This window comes from Haliotis rubra, unplaced genomic scaffold, assembly GCF_003918875.1.
Source record: "Haliotis rubra isolate DU_JTF1 unplaced genomic scaffold, ASM391887v1 Scf315, whole genome shotgun sequence".
In the NCBI taxonomy this organism is placed as follows: Eukaryota; Metazoa; Mollusca; class Gastropoda; order Lepetellida; family Haliotidae; genus Haliotis; species Haliotis rubra.
Window position 1 is genome coordinate 35,360 of NW_025766986.1, and position 16,711 is coordinate 52,070.

At 39.9% G+C, this 16,711-nt stretch overlaps 1 protein-coding gene across 1 annotated transcript; it reads right to left on the reverse strand.

Moving 5' to 3' along the window:
• Positions 1-226: 226 nt before the first annotated feature.
• On the reverse strand, positions 227-1,021 carry LOC124283429 (adhesive plaque matrix protein-like). Its single transcript, XM_046719486.1, has one exon. The coding sequence runs from the start codon at positions 1,019-1,021 to the stop codon at positions 227-229; it is 795 nt and encodes a 264-aa protein (XP_046575442.1).
• Between the last annotated feature and the right edge of the window lie 15,690 nt (positions 1,022-16,711).

Genomic DNA, 16,711 nt, shown 5'->3' on the forward strand with positions numbered 1-16,711 from the left:
CCTTATTTTGCAATTGGCCATTTAACTGCAAGGTCACCCTGTCATAACACCTAAGGAATCTGGAAGTATAATTATTTTCTTATAATCGAAACAGAATCGAAGTCAGGGACGGGTGTCAGATGGTGCATTTCTAACCCCAGTTGGATGTGGAAGACAAATATGACAACTTTATGAGGTTCGCTGGCGATATCTATTGATGCGTCTTCCGTTCAACACTACAACAGTATCAGTGACGTCCATTTGTGAGCTGGGTAGACATGGCCTGGCTGTCGCTGGCTGGGTAGGAAATGGTTTGGATGTCGCTGGCTGGGTAGGAAATGGTTTGGATGTCGCTGGCTGGGCAGGACATGGTTTGGATGTCGCTGACTGGGTAGGACATGGCTTGGGTATCGGGCGCTTGGTATGACATGGTTTGGATGTCGCTGGGGTACTGGGTACATGGACATGGCTTTGACATGGCTGTATCGCTGACTGGGTAGGACATGGTTTGGGTGTCGCTGACTGGGTAGGACATGGCTTGGGTATCGCTGGGTTTGGATGTCGCTGGCTGGGTAGGACATAGGACTTGGTGGACATGGGTACTTGGTAGGACATGGCTTGGATGTCGCTGGCTTGGGTAGGACATGGTTTGGATGTGACTGGGTAGGACATGGCTTGGGTATCGCTGACTGGGTATCATGGTTGACTGGGTAGGGGTTTGGGTATCGCTGACTATGGTTTGATGTCGCTGACTGCGGACACTGGGTATGACATGGCTTGGGTATCGCTGACATGGTTTGGATGTCGCTGACTGGGTAGGACATGGTTTGAGTGTCGCTGGGTAGGACATGGCTGGGGTATCGGACATGGCATGGATATCTGGGTAGGACATGGCTTGGGTATCGCTGACTGGGTAGGACATGGTTTGGATGTCGCTGACTGGGTAGGACGTGGCTTGGGTATCTGGCACTTGGTAGGACATGGCTTGGGTGTCGCCGACTGGGTAGGACATGGTTTGGATGTCGCTGACTGGGTAGGACATGGCTTGGATATCGCTGACTGCAGCATTTTAAACAATATACAGTAATATGGAACTCTTTTTCTTGCAAAATCTGCAATCAATTGAAACAAATAGTATGAGGTTTCGTGTGGTTGTTTTGTTTTAACGTCGCTCTAAGCAGTGTTGAAGCTATATGGTGACGTTCTTGACGTAACCGAGTCCAGACATGGCACTGAGTAAGCAGAACATGAGCAGAACAGATGTTCAGCAGCCCATTTAGGTTGTAAGAGGGGACTAACGGGCTCGGGTGGTCAGATTTTGCTGACTTGGACGACATATATCATCGTATCCCACTTTCGTAGATCGATGTTCATGATGTGAATCACAGGATTGTCTGGACCACTCTCGATTAGTATTGCTTAACGCGGGATCCGGACACATCTGCTTTGTCTCAACCTTGACTATACTTAAGTATATGATATAATATTTTATTTGCAATGACAGGACTAGTATCACACAAAATGTACATCTTAGGCACCATACAGCGATGTAAACAGGTGTGAGCATATCCTTCCTACATATATTTTTAGGTGAACAGCTGACTTGGCTTTGCATGTCAACTGTCCACATTTTCCTGGATACCACTTCCCTGTAATCCATAGACACATGGTTATGATGTAGCTTGAACCGTACCCTGGACTTTTAGAAGGGGTGGTGGGGTAGCCTAGTGGTTAAAGCGTTCGCTGATCACACCAAAGACCCGGGTTCGATTCCCCACATGGGTACAATGTGTGAAGCCCATTTCTGGTGTCCCCGCCGTGATGTTGCTGGAATATTGCTAAAAGCGGCGGAAAACTAAACTCACCCACTGCTTTTAGAAGAAATTTCTTATGGATTGTGATTACGGAAAGTTTCAGAAAAAAACTGTCAAGGTCACTTTACAGATGAACTTGGAACTAAATGCTTGATCGTGTAAAACAGCTACCGAATGTTGTGTACGGTCAATATGACTTTCAGCTAATATTATGCATTTTCGGCCCTTCATTTAAACAGGGCGTCTTGTCCAACATTCTTAGAACGATATACTCCATGAACCTTACGTATTACGCAGTATTTGTAAGTGATTGCGTCAACCCACAGACATTTGGACTGTTTAAAATCTCATCTTCATTAGGATTTATGTTCCAACTTTTAAAACCATAAAGATAATCACAGCCATCTATGATCATCGTTTACAATATTATGACTGCCATTTGGTGATGAAATATTTGTGGCTGAATTTTCTCCATGCCTTATTACTACTTGAACATCGACGACTGCCTGCAATATAAATATTCCAAATGCCTTTTACCTATTACATTGGTAATATGATGCATTTGAATGGATCTATGAACTAATAATGTTCCCATATAGGTATTTAAGCATGGCAGCAAAGAGTTAAAGATTATGGTTTAAGTATTTTAGTACTACACCAGATGTATAAAATTGGATTTTAATTCCCGCACTCCTGTAACCTAAATTCTTTAGTTTGGAAAATGGTATACAGAAAAGAAATATCATGGGTAGAAAAAACATTCAGATTAAAGATCAGTGAAAATGATCCTACGATTAACGAAAAACGACACGTTTACACTATATCACGGAAGTATGATAATATGATCTGTTGCAATCAATAGGCAATAAAAATATCACAACTTTATGCTGTTTGAATTCTTGTAAACGACATTGATATGGAGCGTGTAGCTTGATACAGTATAATGAACACGTGTGGTTTACCACTCAACCGCGAACTCCTTCAGCTGTTGGTCAGATCAATACGGAACTGTGATTGAGTGAATATGGTTTTGCGCCATTTTTAAGCACTATTCTCGCTATATCACCACACGAGGCACCAGAGAAGTTCTTCACACATTGAACCTACGTTGAGTTGAGTTTAACGTCACATTTTATTCCAGCCATGTGGGGAATCGAACCCGGGCTACCCAACGCCATACGGATGTTAGCATTCACCTGACGAAGGGGTATGGAAAAGCCCAGAAACGTTGTGTATACAATAAAGAATACGTTGACATCCACAATATTTTGTCTTATACTTGAATACCAACTTCTATATGCCCCCTCAAGAACCTCGTCATACGGAGTAGTTAGTAAGCTGTGTGTTGCACCATTTGAACGATTCTTCAGCAACATCCAGATGGCGGACACCAGGAATTGGCTTCACCCGGTGTACCCAGATCATTACAATAATCTGTATTGACCCACATTATAACAATCACGTTCGGGTTTAGTTAGAGTTATTTTGAGTGCAGGGGGATTAAGACGCCATGTCCCACGCGACCAGACTGACTGATATTTCCTGACAGCATCTCTAGTCGCCATGAAACTTGTCATTAAATACCGGACTTACGTGGAACCGTGTATTTACCTTACAATCTAACCATGTTAAGAAATTCCTCAATAGCATTAAGGCCAAAACTATTGACTTTTACTTGCCCTCTGTAGTAATCACCGGACTTGTCCAAACAGCCAATTGCAGGCTTCTTCTCAGACAATCCAGATTTAACATCGACAGTGAGGGGAGGGGAGGGGTTCGATACTACCAACTAAGTGTAAATAGCTTTATTGATTGGATATTGATAAAACCCCAGGTATGTGTAAATATGTGATATTTTATTAGTGCGAGCAGTGGGGTGCTTATTAGTATTTCATGACTCTGGGAGGAAGGGTGTTATTACTGATGTTGAAGATGAAGAAGGTACTCAATATTTGGTTGTTACTGAGGGTTGTCAGCGGTATGAATTATACAGGTGAGCATTTATTATATAGCGCTAGTAAATTGCTGGTGATTTATCAGTTGTTCGGAAAGATTTTGACACATTTAAATTGAAAACGTAATGTTTTACATGTAACATGATTCAGGCTTTTGAAACTTAATGATTAATGTGCATACATATCAATACATACAGAAAAAGAAAGATCTTGATTTTAGACCGACCTTATACGATAAACATACCTGTATTATTATCATGGATAATGCCTCTATTATTATTATATAATAATATGGGTATGCACAAAAGAGTTATTTTTTTGTATTGATTACATCATAACTGTTAACCATAAAAAATAAACATGAATAGTAATGTTGTATGTCAGTGTTTAAACTCCCGTAGTCAGGTATGTCGTAAATGGCATCTATGTGTCTTCATCATCAGTGGCGTAGGCATTAGCGCCACTAAGCAGCAACGTCATGTTTACTTTTCTCCTTAACACTATTCAGTCAGCATCAATATTGTAAACTTTCGTGTCATAAACACCATTGCCGTCAAGCGTTAATGTCGTGAAATTATATGCCGTAAAAGGTTAATGTCGTAAAATAATATATAGCAGTGATGAAATAAACGTCAAAGTCGTCAAACAAAACGTCCTTAACATGGATGTCGTCAAACATCAGATGTGAGCATATGTTTTAAGACAGTGATGTCGTAAATATGATTACAGTCTGACATTCCATTGAATACCACAGCCCTTGGTAAACATTTTAGACCCATGAAGATCCGGGTTAGAATATTGATCTTCAGTAACCCATGCTTGTCGTAAGAGGCGACTAACGGGATCGGGTGGTCAGGCTCGCTGACTTGGTTGACACATGTCATCGGTTCCAAATTGCGCAGATCGATGCTCATGCTGATGATCACTGGATTGTCTGATCCAGACTCGATTATTTCCAGACCGCCGCCATATAGCTGGAATATTGCTAAGTGCGGCGTAAAACTTAACTCACTCACTCACTGTAAACATTTTACAAATACAGAAATAGAAGTCATATCGTTCATGTTTTGTTTGTGTTTCTTCTTTGACAAGTTGGGCGGTGGGGTAGCCTAGTGGTTAAAGCGTTGGCTCGTCACGCCGAAGACCCGGGTTCGAATCCCCACATGGGTACAATGTGTGAAGCCCATTTCTGGTGTCCCCCGCCTTGATGTTGCTGGAATATTGCTAAAAGCGGCGTAAAACCAAACTCAGTCAGTCAGCCTTTGACAAGTTGGTTTATGTTGAGGTATAATAAAAACAATGTGACTTCTCTTGAAATGCCACAACGTCTACAACATATGACAACAACATCGGATCAATGCCATTTGCCGTTACAAACACATTGGCTCGAGACTAATTGGTTGTATCTATATAAGATGTGCCAACCATAGTCTAGACATACATTCTTCCAATCCATATATCTCTATGACGGCTTTAATTACACCTGGGACAGGCCAGGATGCCAATGGTGTTCACTGACTCTAGAGTTGATGTCCAAATTTGTCGTTATTGCTGACGACGTTTTAGATTTTGTTTGACACACTGTTTCCACAGAAACCAGATTACCGTATATATGAAGTCAAAATCAAAATACGCCCATATAATGTTTATGAAAATTGAAGGAACATTGTTTTAATCACTATCACTCTGTACATCAACCCACTCTGCTCAAATCACTAATTAGCAATCCAATGTATATCAACCTTGTCAATTGTATATACTTACTAGGCAGCTATATATATATTCTCCTTGTTACAACTCGTTGTTTCACTTGCTTGAGGGGCAGTGGGGTAGGCTAGTGGTTAAGGCGTTCGCTCGTCACGCCGAAGACCCGGGTTCGATTCCCCACATGGGTACAATGTGTTAAGCCCATTTCTGGTGTCCCCCGCCGTGATATTGCTGGAATATTGCTAAAAGCGGCGTAAAACCAAACTCACTCACTCACTCACTTGCTTGATAGCGGTGTTCCTTCTAAAATGCCTCTCAAAGAAGGTTATGAAAGTTATTCAGTTTGGTTTGCACAAATATATAGTCATTAACCTTCTTTATATATACGAATACCAATCACAATGAAATCTTTACGGTATGAAACGCCTTTTAAGTTGTATACTAGTATTTTAGGCTCGGTTATTTTGCAATAAAACTTTCGAAAATAATCCAACATACAAACACCGTCGATTGAAGATGCCTGCAACGTTACCACTGAATCCTTATAGAAGCATTGTTTCAATAATCTAATTAAATCTAAAGCAGATTATTAAACGTATTAATACACATGAACGTTTGCGCCAACTGGTCCATGTTCTGCAATTCTAATATTCAGAACGTATTTTTATAATTATTGTGCGTAAGATCCGTTTCCTAGGTTGTCAAGTGTCGGAATGATTTGGTAATTCAATAACAGTCTAAATAACAAAAACAGACTGGAAACCCGGAAACCTGAAACTACAGAAGAATTTTTGTTAATACAACACGCTGATTTCAATATTAATTTCTGCTAGATTAATAATTGCCCGACGACTGCCATTTAAATATTTTCACCTCACAAGGGTGTCAAGTCCATGGAACGTAAATTTGAAAAATCTAACCAATATGCCCGTTGCCCTCGAGACCACAAAGAGGCGCGTACTGATAAGGCAAGTGCTTAACGATGCATTTAAATACCGCCATTTTTTAGTGCTTAGGATTCATTGTGTGACTAATTGGAAATACATGCACTTGGATCAATAGTTCACCGGTATTGTTTGTTAATATATTTGTTAGATGAATTATGACGGCAATAAATCGATGCACATCAAACATTTACCAAAAATAAAAGCTAATTTGTATCGATATTTTCCAAGTTATCGAGTCTGTATTGAGTGTCCCAAACACCACGACCATCAAGCTCCAATTGATAAATCTGGCCCGTACATGCGAGAGACTAGTCATATATTACAGGGGTGTGAAGTGGAACATTTTGAGGTACAAATGTACATATGATGGTCCTCCTTTTATGCTAATGAATGTCAAAGTTTCAGATACCCCTCCCGATGGCATTGTACTTTTTTCTCCTAATTCTCCTTAAAAAACAAATTGCAAAGGTATACTTTTATGTTTTGGTGTCTACGTTAGGATGAAACTCATAGTTTTAGTATTATACTATCCCAAAAAAGAAACGCATAGGCGTTTTGTATTTTTAAAAATCTATTAATTACCTACTGTGTTCAAACAACCGTCAAAATATGTAACAAAAGTGTTGATAACATGATTTTACACAACTGCACAAGTAAAAAATCGATTTTACCTGAAAATGTTGATTTTGATGAGATTTCTTACAAGGATTAAAAACGCATCGCCACAACACATCAAAAATCACCTTCCAGTTGCAGTTGTGCAGCGAAGAGCATGCACTGTCTGGCTATAAAAATCCAGATTACTTTCGGAAATCGGCATTCGTTTTGAAGTAGTTTCAAGGTCAAATCACTACGCCAAGTAGTGAATCACTATGCTATTGAAAGAATACACGCTGGAGATTACCAATCTTCTGTTGCCAGGCGTCTGAATGTTAGTCTGAGCACGATATCACGGTTTGCAGGTCGTTACAACCAAATAGGTATAACAAATGACCGTCCCCGTACAGGCAGACCTCGAGTCACCAGTGCAGCCCAAGATCGGTACATCCGGGTACTACATTTGCGTGATCTGACTGCCACGGGTGAGAGCACAGCAGCCAGGGTGCCTGGACTTCGGAGGATATCCGGTCAAACTGTACGGAACGGGTTGAGAGAGACTGGACTGCTACCCAGAAGACCCGACGTCGGGACCGTGCTACGTCGTCACCATCGCGCTCAACGTCTACGTTATGTAAAATTATCCACTTGGTTGTATAGATATTTCCTTCTTCTAAACTGATGCATATATTCATGTACTAAAGTCTATTTGTGGACCCGTTATACATGTTTGAAAATACAACATTTTCGGAACAGATGTCTGGCCTGTGCGTTTCTTTTTTGGGATAGTATATTTGAAGACCCTCCCTTAGGGACTGTCTCATTTTGTCAATGACCCTCACCGGATTCCCTCTGACCTCAAAACCCATATCACCATCTTAATCAGTGGCCAGTCTCTAAATGCATACTAACTGATTAGACTCCTGTTCATATCGAACGATCGCGACTGAGCAGTACAGCTGTCCTTGTTTAATTCGACCCAATTTGTTGTGCAGAGTTACGCCCCTTAGGACCTCTGCCTTCTAGGGTTGTCTTGATTGGATCTTGATTTCTCAGTATTTCTCAGGACATTTCTTTTCTAAGTGACTTATTAGATTATTACTTCTGAGTCCTAATCAAGTCGTAAACATGCCCAACAAGAATACGATTTAAAGATGCATTTGGTACAAGGGCTTATAAGCAAACTTTGACATTAGCTGAATGAACTGAGAATGTCACTGAACAATCATAATTACCTTAGAAGTAAGCTGCTTTGGAACCGTCTTTGTTTAAGTGCAGTCACAAGTTTGTTAGTGAATAGTTAGAAGACGATGTTTTCTACACTACTAAAAAGCCAGAAATATGGATCTTTGAATATTTCTGTTCAACTTCAGATAAATTGGTTTCACAAAGTTTCCCATATGGCTGCCAAAAAAGGGGATATGAAAAATATCAAATTAAGAAATTCCATTAAGCTTAAAGTTTGTAAATGGCAACAAGACTAGATTTCCTCAAACTTACTATATAATGATATCATGATACAAGAGTGAGTGTGGGAGTTTAGATGAAGGCCGCTTAGAACAGAATTTAGCTTACATCACTGGGTGTCAGTTGTATGGGGGAGGGAATCCGGAAGTGGCATCATTCAAGAAATAATGAAAACAATGATAAAAAGATGAATACGTTGTGGTTTATGTAACATGAACCGTGTTCTTCCCCGGTAGTAGCAAATAAATACCGTTATATATTTAAGTCTCGGAATATTAATATGTATTAAGTTCGCCATTGTTCATAAAGTGCCATGGCTACCTTCCAACAACAGCACTGCACACCGAGAAGAATGTGCACATTTACCATTGTTCCAATTAGTGAGTTCCAGTTCCCTTCATCCTGATGTCAATTTTAACATGCTGTATGTGTATTTAACGTCTTCGATTGTGCACCGCATATTTTATCTAACTTTCATTATTGTATATGGTTACTTGTATAAGTAAATACATTAATCTTCACCCGAAACAGGGATGGTGGGTTAGCCTAGTGGCTAAAGCGTTCGCCCGTCAGGCCGAAGACCCGGGTTCGTTCCCCACATGCGCACTAATGTGTGAAGCCCATTTCTGGTGTTCCCCGCCGTAATATTGCTGGAATAGTGCTAAAGGCGGCGTGAACTAAATACACTCACTCACTCATCTGAAACATTTGACTAAAGTCTGTTTCGGGCTTAAAATGGTGTTCGACCAACTAAACCCACTGACTCATACACCACTCACACCAGCTGATGTTCTAGCCTTTGATGTATTTGAGTTCATGAATGTCAGTACTTCGTGCCCGCTGGTTTCCCCACGTGGTTTGCCATGATGAACATACCTGTATCAATTCGGCTGTACTTCCATAGCAAGATGACACGCTGTGGTGAAATTAACTGAACATAACTGAACAATTCATTAATTGTAATTCAATTGGATTCTGCAAATAATGACCCAGGACAAATTAAAATATATCGATTTCAAGGTTCATTTATTATTATTGAATGCATACGTTCATTTTCTTACCTTAGTTCTGTAACAATGAAAATACATGCATTGTTAGATTTGCATGAAATTAGATTGGACAATACTTGCAGCTTAAACACACAATACAACTTCTTTTTAAATCGTCTCTAGTTGGCTAGTCAGCTATATCACATTCCATTCCATTACATAGTCTAAGGTGTCAGAATGTATATACAAATATTAAACAATGTTTGGGTGTTTGGTTCATCATTGGTAATATTTGTGTACTGAAAGAAAGCTTCTTCATATAGACCTCTTCGTCATTTGGTGAAGACCAGACTCCTTGGAGGAAGATATACACAATTCACTGTAAGGATTAAGAATGTTCCATCGGTGTGTGATATTTAGTAGAACCAGTCAATGACAACAAAGATGGTCAATACCTTTGCCTTGGGAAATGTTCACGATCAGATGGCGAAACATTTAGAACCAATCGTTAAATCTCTTAGAAGCACTTTAGACGTTTTAATATGGTTTTGTTAAAGCTTGGTCAAGCGATATGTAAATGCATCCCTCCCTGGAGGACCAGCAATGGAGTGTTTCAGCGGGAGCACTACTAATCTAATGTTGGACAGATAGGCACTGTGGTCACTCTCTATCTTGTACAAACACAGAAATGGTGTTAATTTAGTGGACGCTCGGGAAACAATTGAATTTGCTGGGAGCAAGGGCGCGTTTAAAGGGGTATCGGAAGACCACGGCCAATAAATGACTCCATCTCCAATACCCTCTGACCTGTCCAAACATGCACATCAAACATCATCACGCCAGACATGATTGGAATCAATGGTCAACTATGTTGGTGCGGCCACTGCAGGAAGCTGGGTGATGTTGAAAATTCATGGAGCGTGGGATTTGTAGGTTGAAGCCAATGTTTGACAAACCTTAGCCTGAGGCCCACGGACAATAACTTCAGACTGTATAGATCTGGGACAAATGTTACACCGTAGGCATGGTTGGTACACAGCAAGACTTGCATTCCTATTTCGTGATCTGCGGAGATCTGTATATAGAAGCTGAGATTCCAAATACAAACTATTGTTTGTTTGCCTTTTATCGCTACAGTAATATTCCAGCTATATGACGGTGGTCTGTAAATAATCGAATCTGAACCAGACAATCCAGTGATTGACATCGTGAGCATCGATCTACGCAATAGGGATACGGCGAAATGCAACAACCAGGTCAGCCAACCTGACCACTTGATTCCATAAGTCCCCCTTACGACAAGCACGTGTTGCTGCAGACCAATCCGGGTCATACCGAGTACAGATTGTTGATAGACCTACATGTACGACCAAAACATTAGCGAAGCGTGTACCCAGGCTCCGTTAATGTGAGACACAGACACACTCTTGAATCGCCCCTTACAACAATCATGTGTTGCTCGAGACCAATTCTAACCAGTCTACCTGGATACAGATTGTTGATAGACCGACATGTACGACCAAAATATTAGTGAAACGTGTATCCAGGCTCGGTTAATGTGAGATACATTCGTTTGAGGAGCCATTTATGTACTGAAATGCCAGGAGTCAAAAACATGCTGTTCAAAATAGTACAGAGTTACATTGATTATATCGGTGCATGGATTCTGTGTAGCATCTTTTATCATCCAAAACTGTGTTCCACAGGATATATTGCTTGTGTAAGATCATATGATATCTCATAAGAGATATCATTTTGACAGTAGATTTTATACAATGCCTGACAATGTCATGACGTCATCAACTTGATGATGTCACAATGCTATGACATCGCTGCACTGCAAGTCTAATGGTAGTGCAGTGTTGAGAGATGTACATTTGTCATTGAAAACTAATGAAGAATGATTTTTTATGATAAATAGAATCTCACCCTCGTGTCTACTGATATCAATTGTATCAACACTCGTTGATAAAGGTAAAAATATCCTCGGCAAGCCTCGGATATTTGTAACTTTATCAACTCGTGTTGATATACATGTAATTGATATCAGTAGACACGTTGGTGAGATTCTCTATATACTAACATCATATAATCGTTGGCTTGACGCCTCGTTTCGCGATGATTATGATCCTTGATTTGGCAGCACAACATCCATACTTACGGGTTTCACCGGAACTGATGACATGTTAGAGTTCCACAAGTAGGCGCCTTCCCCTACATTAAGCGTTCCCTAGCGATACAACAGCACAGTTGTTCTAAGCGGTATATAATGAAACTCAGTAGCCACTGAAAATTTATCAATACCAAAACGAAATGAGCCAAATTCTCAAATCCGGTCTTCGTTTTTATATTGGGTCATGAGACATTAACATGTGTTGACAATATTGTCAGTCCCAGATTGCGACTGCAGCGTTGTCGTCCAACCTCATTTGAGGTTCATACAGTATACAGTTCTAGCGCAATTTGATTTCCGCAATTGAATTGAGATCATAGTCATGTGAGGTTTTTGCTGTATTAATATTCGGTTTCATACAAGAAGCATCGTTTTTTCTGTAGTAAATACGCAACGTTATCGCCGTCCAATCAAATCTATGACCGTCCAATCAAACGCGAGACGGCCGAACGGATATAACCAATCAGACAACGACTACTTGTTAGGGTTCGGCGGAACGTTTGGATTTTCTCTCGCTGACACTGATATCTATCTACAAACGAAAATCCGCATAAAACACAGATATTTGACCTGCAGTATATACGCTTATGGGTTTCTAATGACATGGTTACTATTTGCTTATATTTTCGCAAGATGACATCCTTGAATATTGACAAAAACGCTATTTTCAGCGACCGTTTACTCATTGCGTGTAACACTCGGAAGCGATCGTGCGGAAAATAGCTTCCGGAAACGTTCGAGTTTTTTAGGTAAAGGTTCAAACGGTATGTGCAAATGTTTGCTTTCGCGATTTGGTAAGCTGTGTTCTGATTGGTCAGTCCAAATGTTAGCTGACGCGACCTTCTACTAGTTTTTGTTAGACTCAGTATAGCAGTGTAACGAATAATACTGAGCCTAAGTTTACTTAGACTGGGTTAATAAATAGTTCTGATGTGAAATGACCGTGTATTGGAATTTCGTGATGCAATGTGTATTTGTTTGCTGTACGTTTGTACTGTTTTTAATGATATAAAAGAATGGACCCTCGAAAACCTTTTAACCTCACTTATAAATCTAGTGTTATTAGTCTTATGCAGGCTTATGCTACTTGAGAGTGACAGCAAATACTGTACAATAGGGTGACCTTCAAGTAGCCAACTTCCCCTTGTTCGAGCAATATTTCAGGAGCTCCCGTCTTTTGAGATGTAAACAGGCCTGCTCATCTACAAAGATTTAATGAGTTATTTAGTCATATGATTAGAGAATTCCAAAGACGTACACACTTTCTGTTCTGTGACCCAGACTAAAACTATCTTCGAATAGGCAATCAGATCCGTCGAAACTCCTTCCATTCAGAAAACAGACCCTTTCAAAGAGACTGTAAACTAGAACGCTTTGGTTTCAGTTGTACATTAACTACGGCGTTGTCTGCTTGTGTGAAGAACCCAAACATTGTTTCAGTTCGAAAGCCTGAATAGCTTCATATTGTATTTATTTATTACAAGCATGTACCGCGTGTCTTCAGGAAATGAGAGCGATTGATCAGATGATTTCAATGATAAAGCTTTATGATCGGCCCGCTTTTATGGAAAATCGAGACATGATAGCAGCACGTTCGAATAAGTCCTAAATCTATATTCCAATATCGCCATTGTCGGTCAAAATGGAGCAGCGTCGCTGACCAGCGAGAGGTAATCCTGCCTTGACCGCAATACTTCCGGTGTCATGCGTAGAAATATAGCGGAAGTAGATGAAAGTGTTAAGATATTACAAGAACGTTAACGATTAGGATTTTGTAAGAGACAGCTCCTTTCTCCGAGTGGTTCTCTTGACAATGTGCACTGAATTGGGAAGAGCAAGAGCTCGGGGTCATCCAGTGCACATATAATGGGTGATACTTATAACGTTTTAGAAACTCTTTAATTCCATTCCAACAAAAATGTAACTCTACTTCAAGACAAAATGTTTGGGGTTATCTGAAGTGATCTGTTCTAAAAATAAAGTGTTTTACGAGAAATATATTTAAAAATTCGTGAATCACATATTTCTGTATCACATTTCTAAAAATGTAATTTTGCGAGTTTTGGTTTATTTATGGTTCTTGTGGTATTATTACGGAACAACCTTTATGGATACCAACTTCTTTTATTTCGTGAGTGCGACGTTTCGATACAGATTCTTGTACCGTTGACAAGCAGGAATGTAACATGAAGGAGGGTGGGTTCTTAGGTGGGTTGTATATATACTGAATGCAACAAAGAAACAACTTAATTAACCTAATTGGCTAGGTTGTAGTTTTAATTACACATGAACTTTCTACATACACGAATTTGGACAAGCCCAAATATCGGAACTTTTATGTTTATGCTTATTCATCCGAAAGTAATTAACATTTCCAACAACACATTTTCCTGTTTGGTATAATTATGTTACCATTCTAAGTATGACGTTATCATCAATTGAAACGATACGGCTATCTCAGTATCTATCTCAATATCTCACTCTGTATATACGTTAGTGTCAAGTTTCTGGGTACACGTGGCCACAATAATCCGGGCCGGTTGACGTAACTGAGAGCTCCTTACACTGACAACACTGACTCATGTATTCCGATGGCTTGTTCCGATTATTTCATCCGGGTTATGACGTCACGCCGAGCATCACCTTCGTGTTGTAATGGTTTAATAAGTGCGATGAGGTCAAGCGTCTCCTGCCGCGTCTGGTAAATATTCCCGCCTTGTCTATATCCTTGACCTCTTTTACCTTAAGGGCATGTTACTCGTCCAAATGCGTCATTGAGGCTTGCTAAGTAGACATGTGCGATGGTGTCTTGTTTCACTTTGATATATTGAGTATTTGCGAAAAAGGCTTTTTTATTATAAAGAGCATTTTGATCACAAAAATAGTGTAATATTATATAGATGTGATGATAAGTGTTAAAGTAATGCTAACGTATGGCGATATGTATGGTTATAATGTCAGGTGAGTTAGGGAGCTGAGTTCTATGCCGCTTTTAACAATATTCACGCTATATTGCGACGGAAGACACAGGAAATGGACTTTGTGGGACCAATATTTGGGATTCGAAACCGGGTCTAGGGGAACGAACGATATAACCACTAGGCTACCAAACAGAAAATTAAGACAGGATATTGAAATGGTGGTGCTTTAATTTACATACAACACAATTTCTACTGATCCATCGCTTAGGTAATAATGTTAGCGCTTCAGGCATGAACAAAGAACGTGGACGCTAGCCCACACACAAAAATAATCATTATTATTATGTCCTGTTGCGTAATTGGTTCCCTAAGTTACATCGCTAATTAATGTTCATTTGCATGTACACATCAAACATGCCCTTGCACTCTACGACCCCGACTAAGGTGCCAGGTGAGAGGTTTCTATTGGATAGAGCCAAGACGTACACTTACACTGAAAACTGGCTGCGATTCAACACAATCTTGCATGTGCTTATAATTTGTTATGATGATTCTGACAGGTTTGTTGAGAATAATATCACGAAATACTAATTACGCGGCACTTCACCCAGGCGCTGAACGCGGGGGGATAAACCGATGCCTGTATCTCACAACTGGTCCTGACCTCGAAGCTGCAGACCGCTTTTAATTGGTCACGATTAGCTGGAGTTTTGAGGTGTGGACCAATGAAAACGCGTTCTTAGCGGTCTTCAATTTATACAGCATGAAACATAAACAGTGTTATCTGTCCTTAGATCGGTAACTAACTGCTGAGTGTAGTGTTGTTACCTTGACTGCAGTTTCCAAGTGCAGTTGTGTGATTTGTTGAGAAGCACACATCGTAGATGTTCTGATGTAGGCGGGCACGTAGAAAACTTTTGAAAACAGCTGCATTGTTTGAATGAAGACAGTTTATTTATGTTCGTTTACATTTGAAATGGATGAGTTGGATAGTCAAGTGGTAGTTTACATGATTTCTGAATTCGAATCCACACTCGAACTAAATTGGAAACGTATTGCTTGATACATGCTTACAACGACATTCACTCTAAAAAAAAACACTCTCTATAGCTTCTGCAAGAGATTGGAACGTAGAATATTGAATACACTTGGGTGTTTATTATGACTTTGGCATAAACACTGCAATTAATGGTGAGCATGGATAAATGATACTATTTCTTCTTTGCCGATAAAACAATCTCTACTCTTCGTCGCATATCATATCTCTACTTGGAGAAGGGTTTCAGGTTTCATTGTAGATCCTCGTTAACGCTAATTATGTTAATAGGCGGCAATGCTATGAAATGGACCAAGTGTTCTTGGTAGGGCTGGCTAACGATACAGGTCACAGAGATCGGTTATTGTTAAATGACTGTCGATCGATTATCGATAAATATCGGAGAAGTAACCTTGAGCAAAAATGTCTAAACAATCATGAGAAATCAACACATTCTGAGTAAATGTAAAAAAATTGACTCAATAGTTCATTTACGATATTATCGATTACACAATTTTCATATCGATAATCATTAACAATGTTTCCCATCGACGACATTTCCGATTATCAATCTTTTTATCCAGACCTTGTTCTGGGACTTGGTTCTTAGCAAGTTCACCATTCCGAAACATATACTGACAAGATCAATCACTGGATTGTCTGATGCAAACTCTGTTATTTACAGGCCGCCGTCGTAAAGCTGGAGTATTTGTATTGAAACACACACACACACACACACACACACACACACACACACACACACACACACACACACACACACACACACACACACACACACACACACACACACACACACACACACACACACACACACACACACACACACACCGACTTTTCATTCATTTTTATTTCATTCTAAGACAACGAAAGCATCATAACTGTTCAAAGTCAGAGAAAACATATTTCAGACTTTAAAACGTAAAATGGTAAAGAGAAGTCAAACCTGTCGATGATTCCAGGGAAGCTCCCAGTCCGGTTCGTCCAAAATAGAATTAATTTCATTGTATGGTCGTCAAATATATGAACAAGGAAAAATCAATACGCAATCAATTCTGCTTGTTACAGCTTAAATAATCGACAGTTTGTAATAAAATATCCATAACTC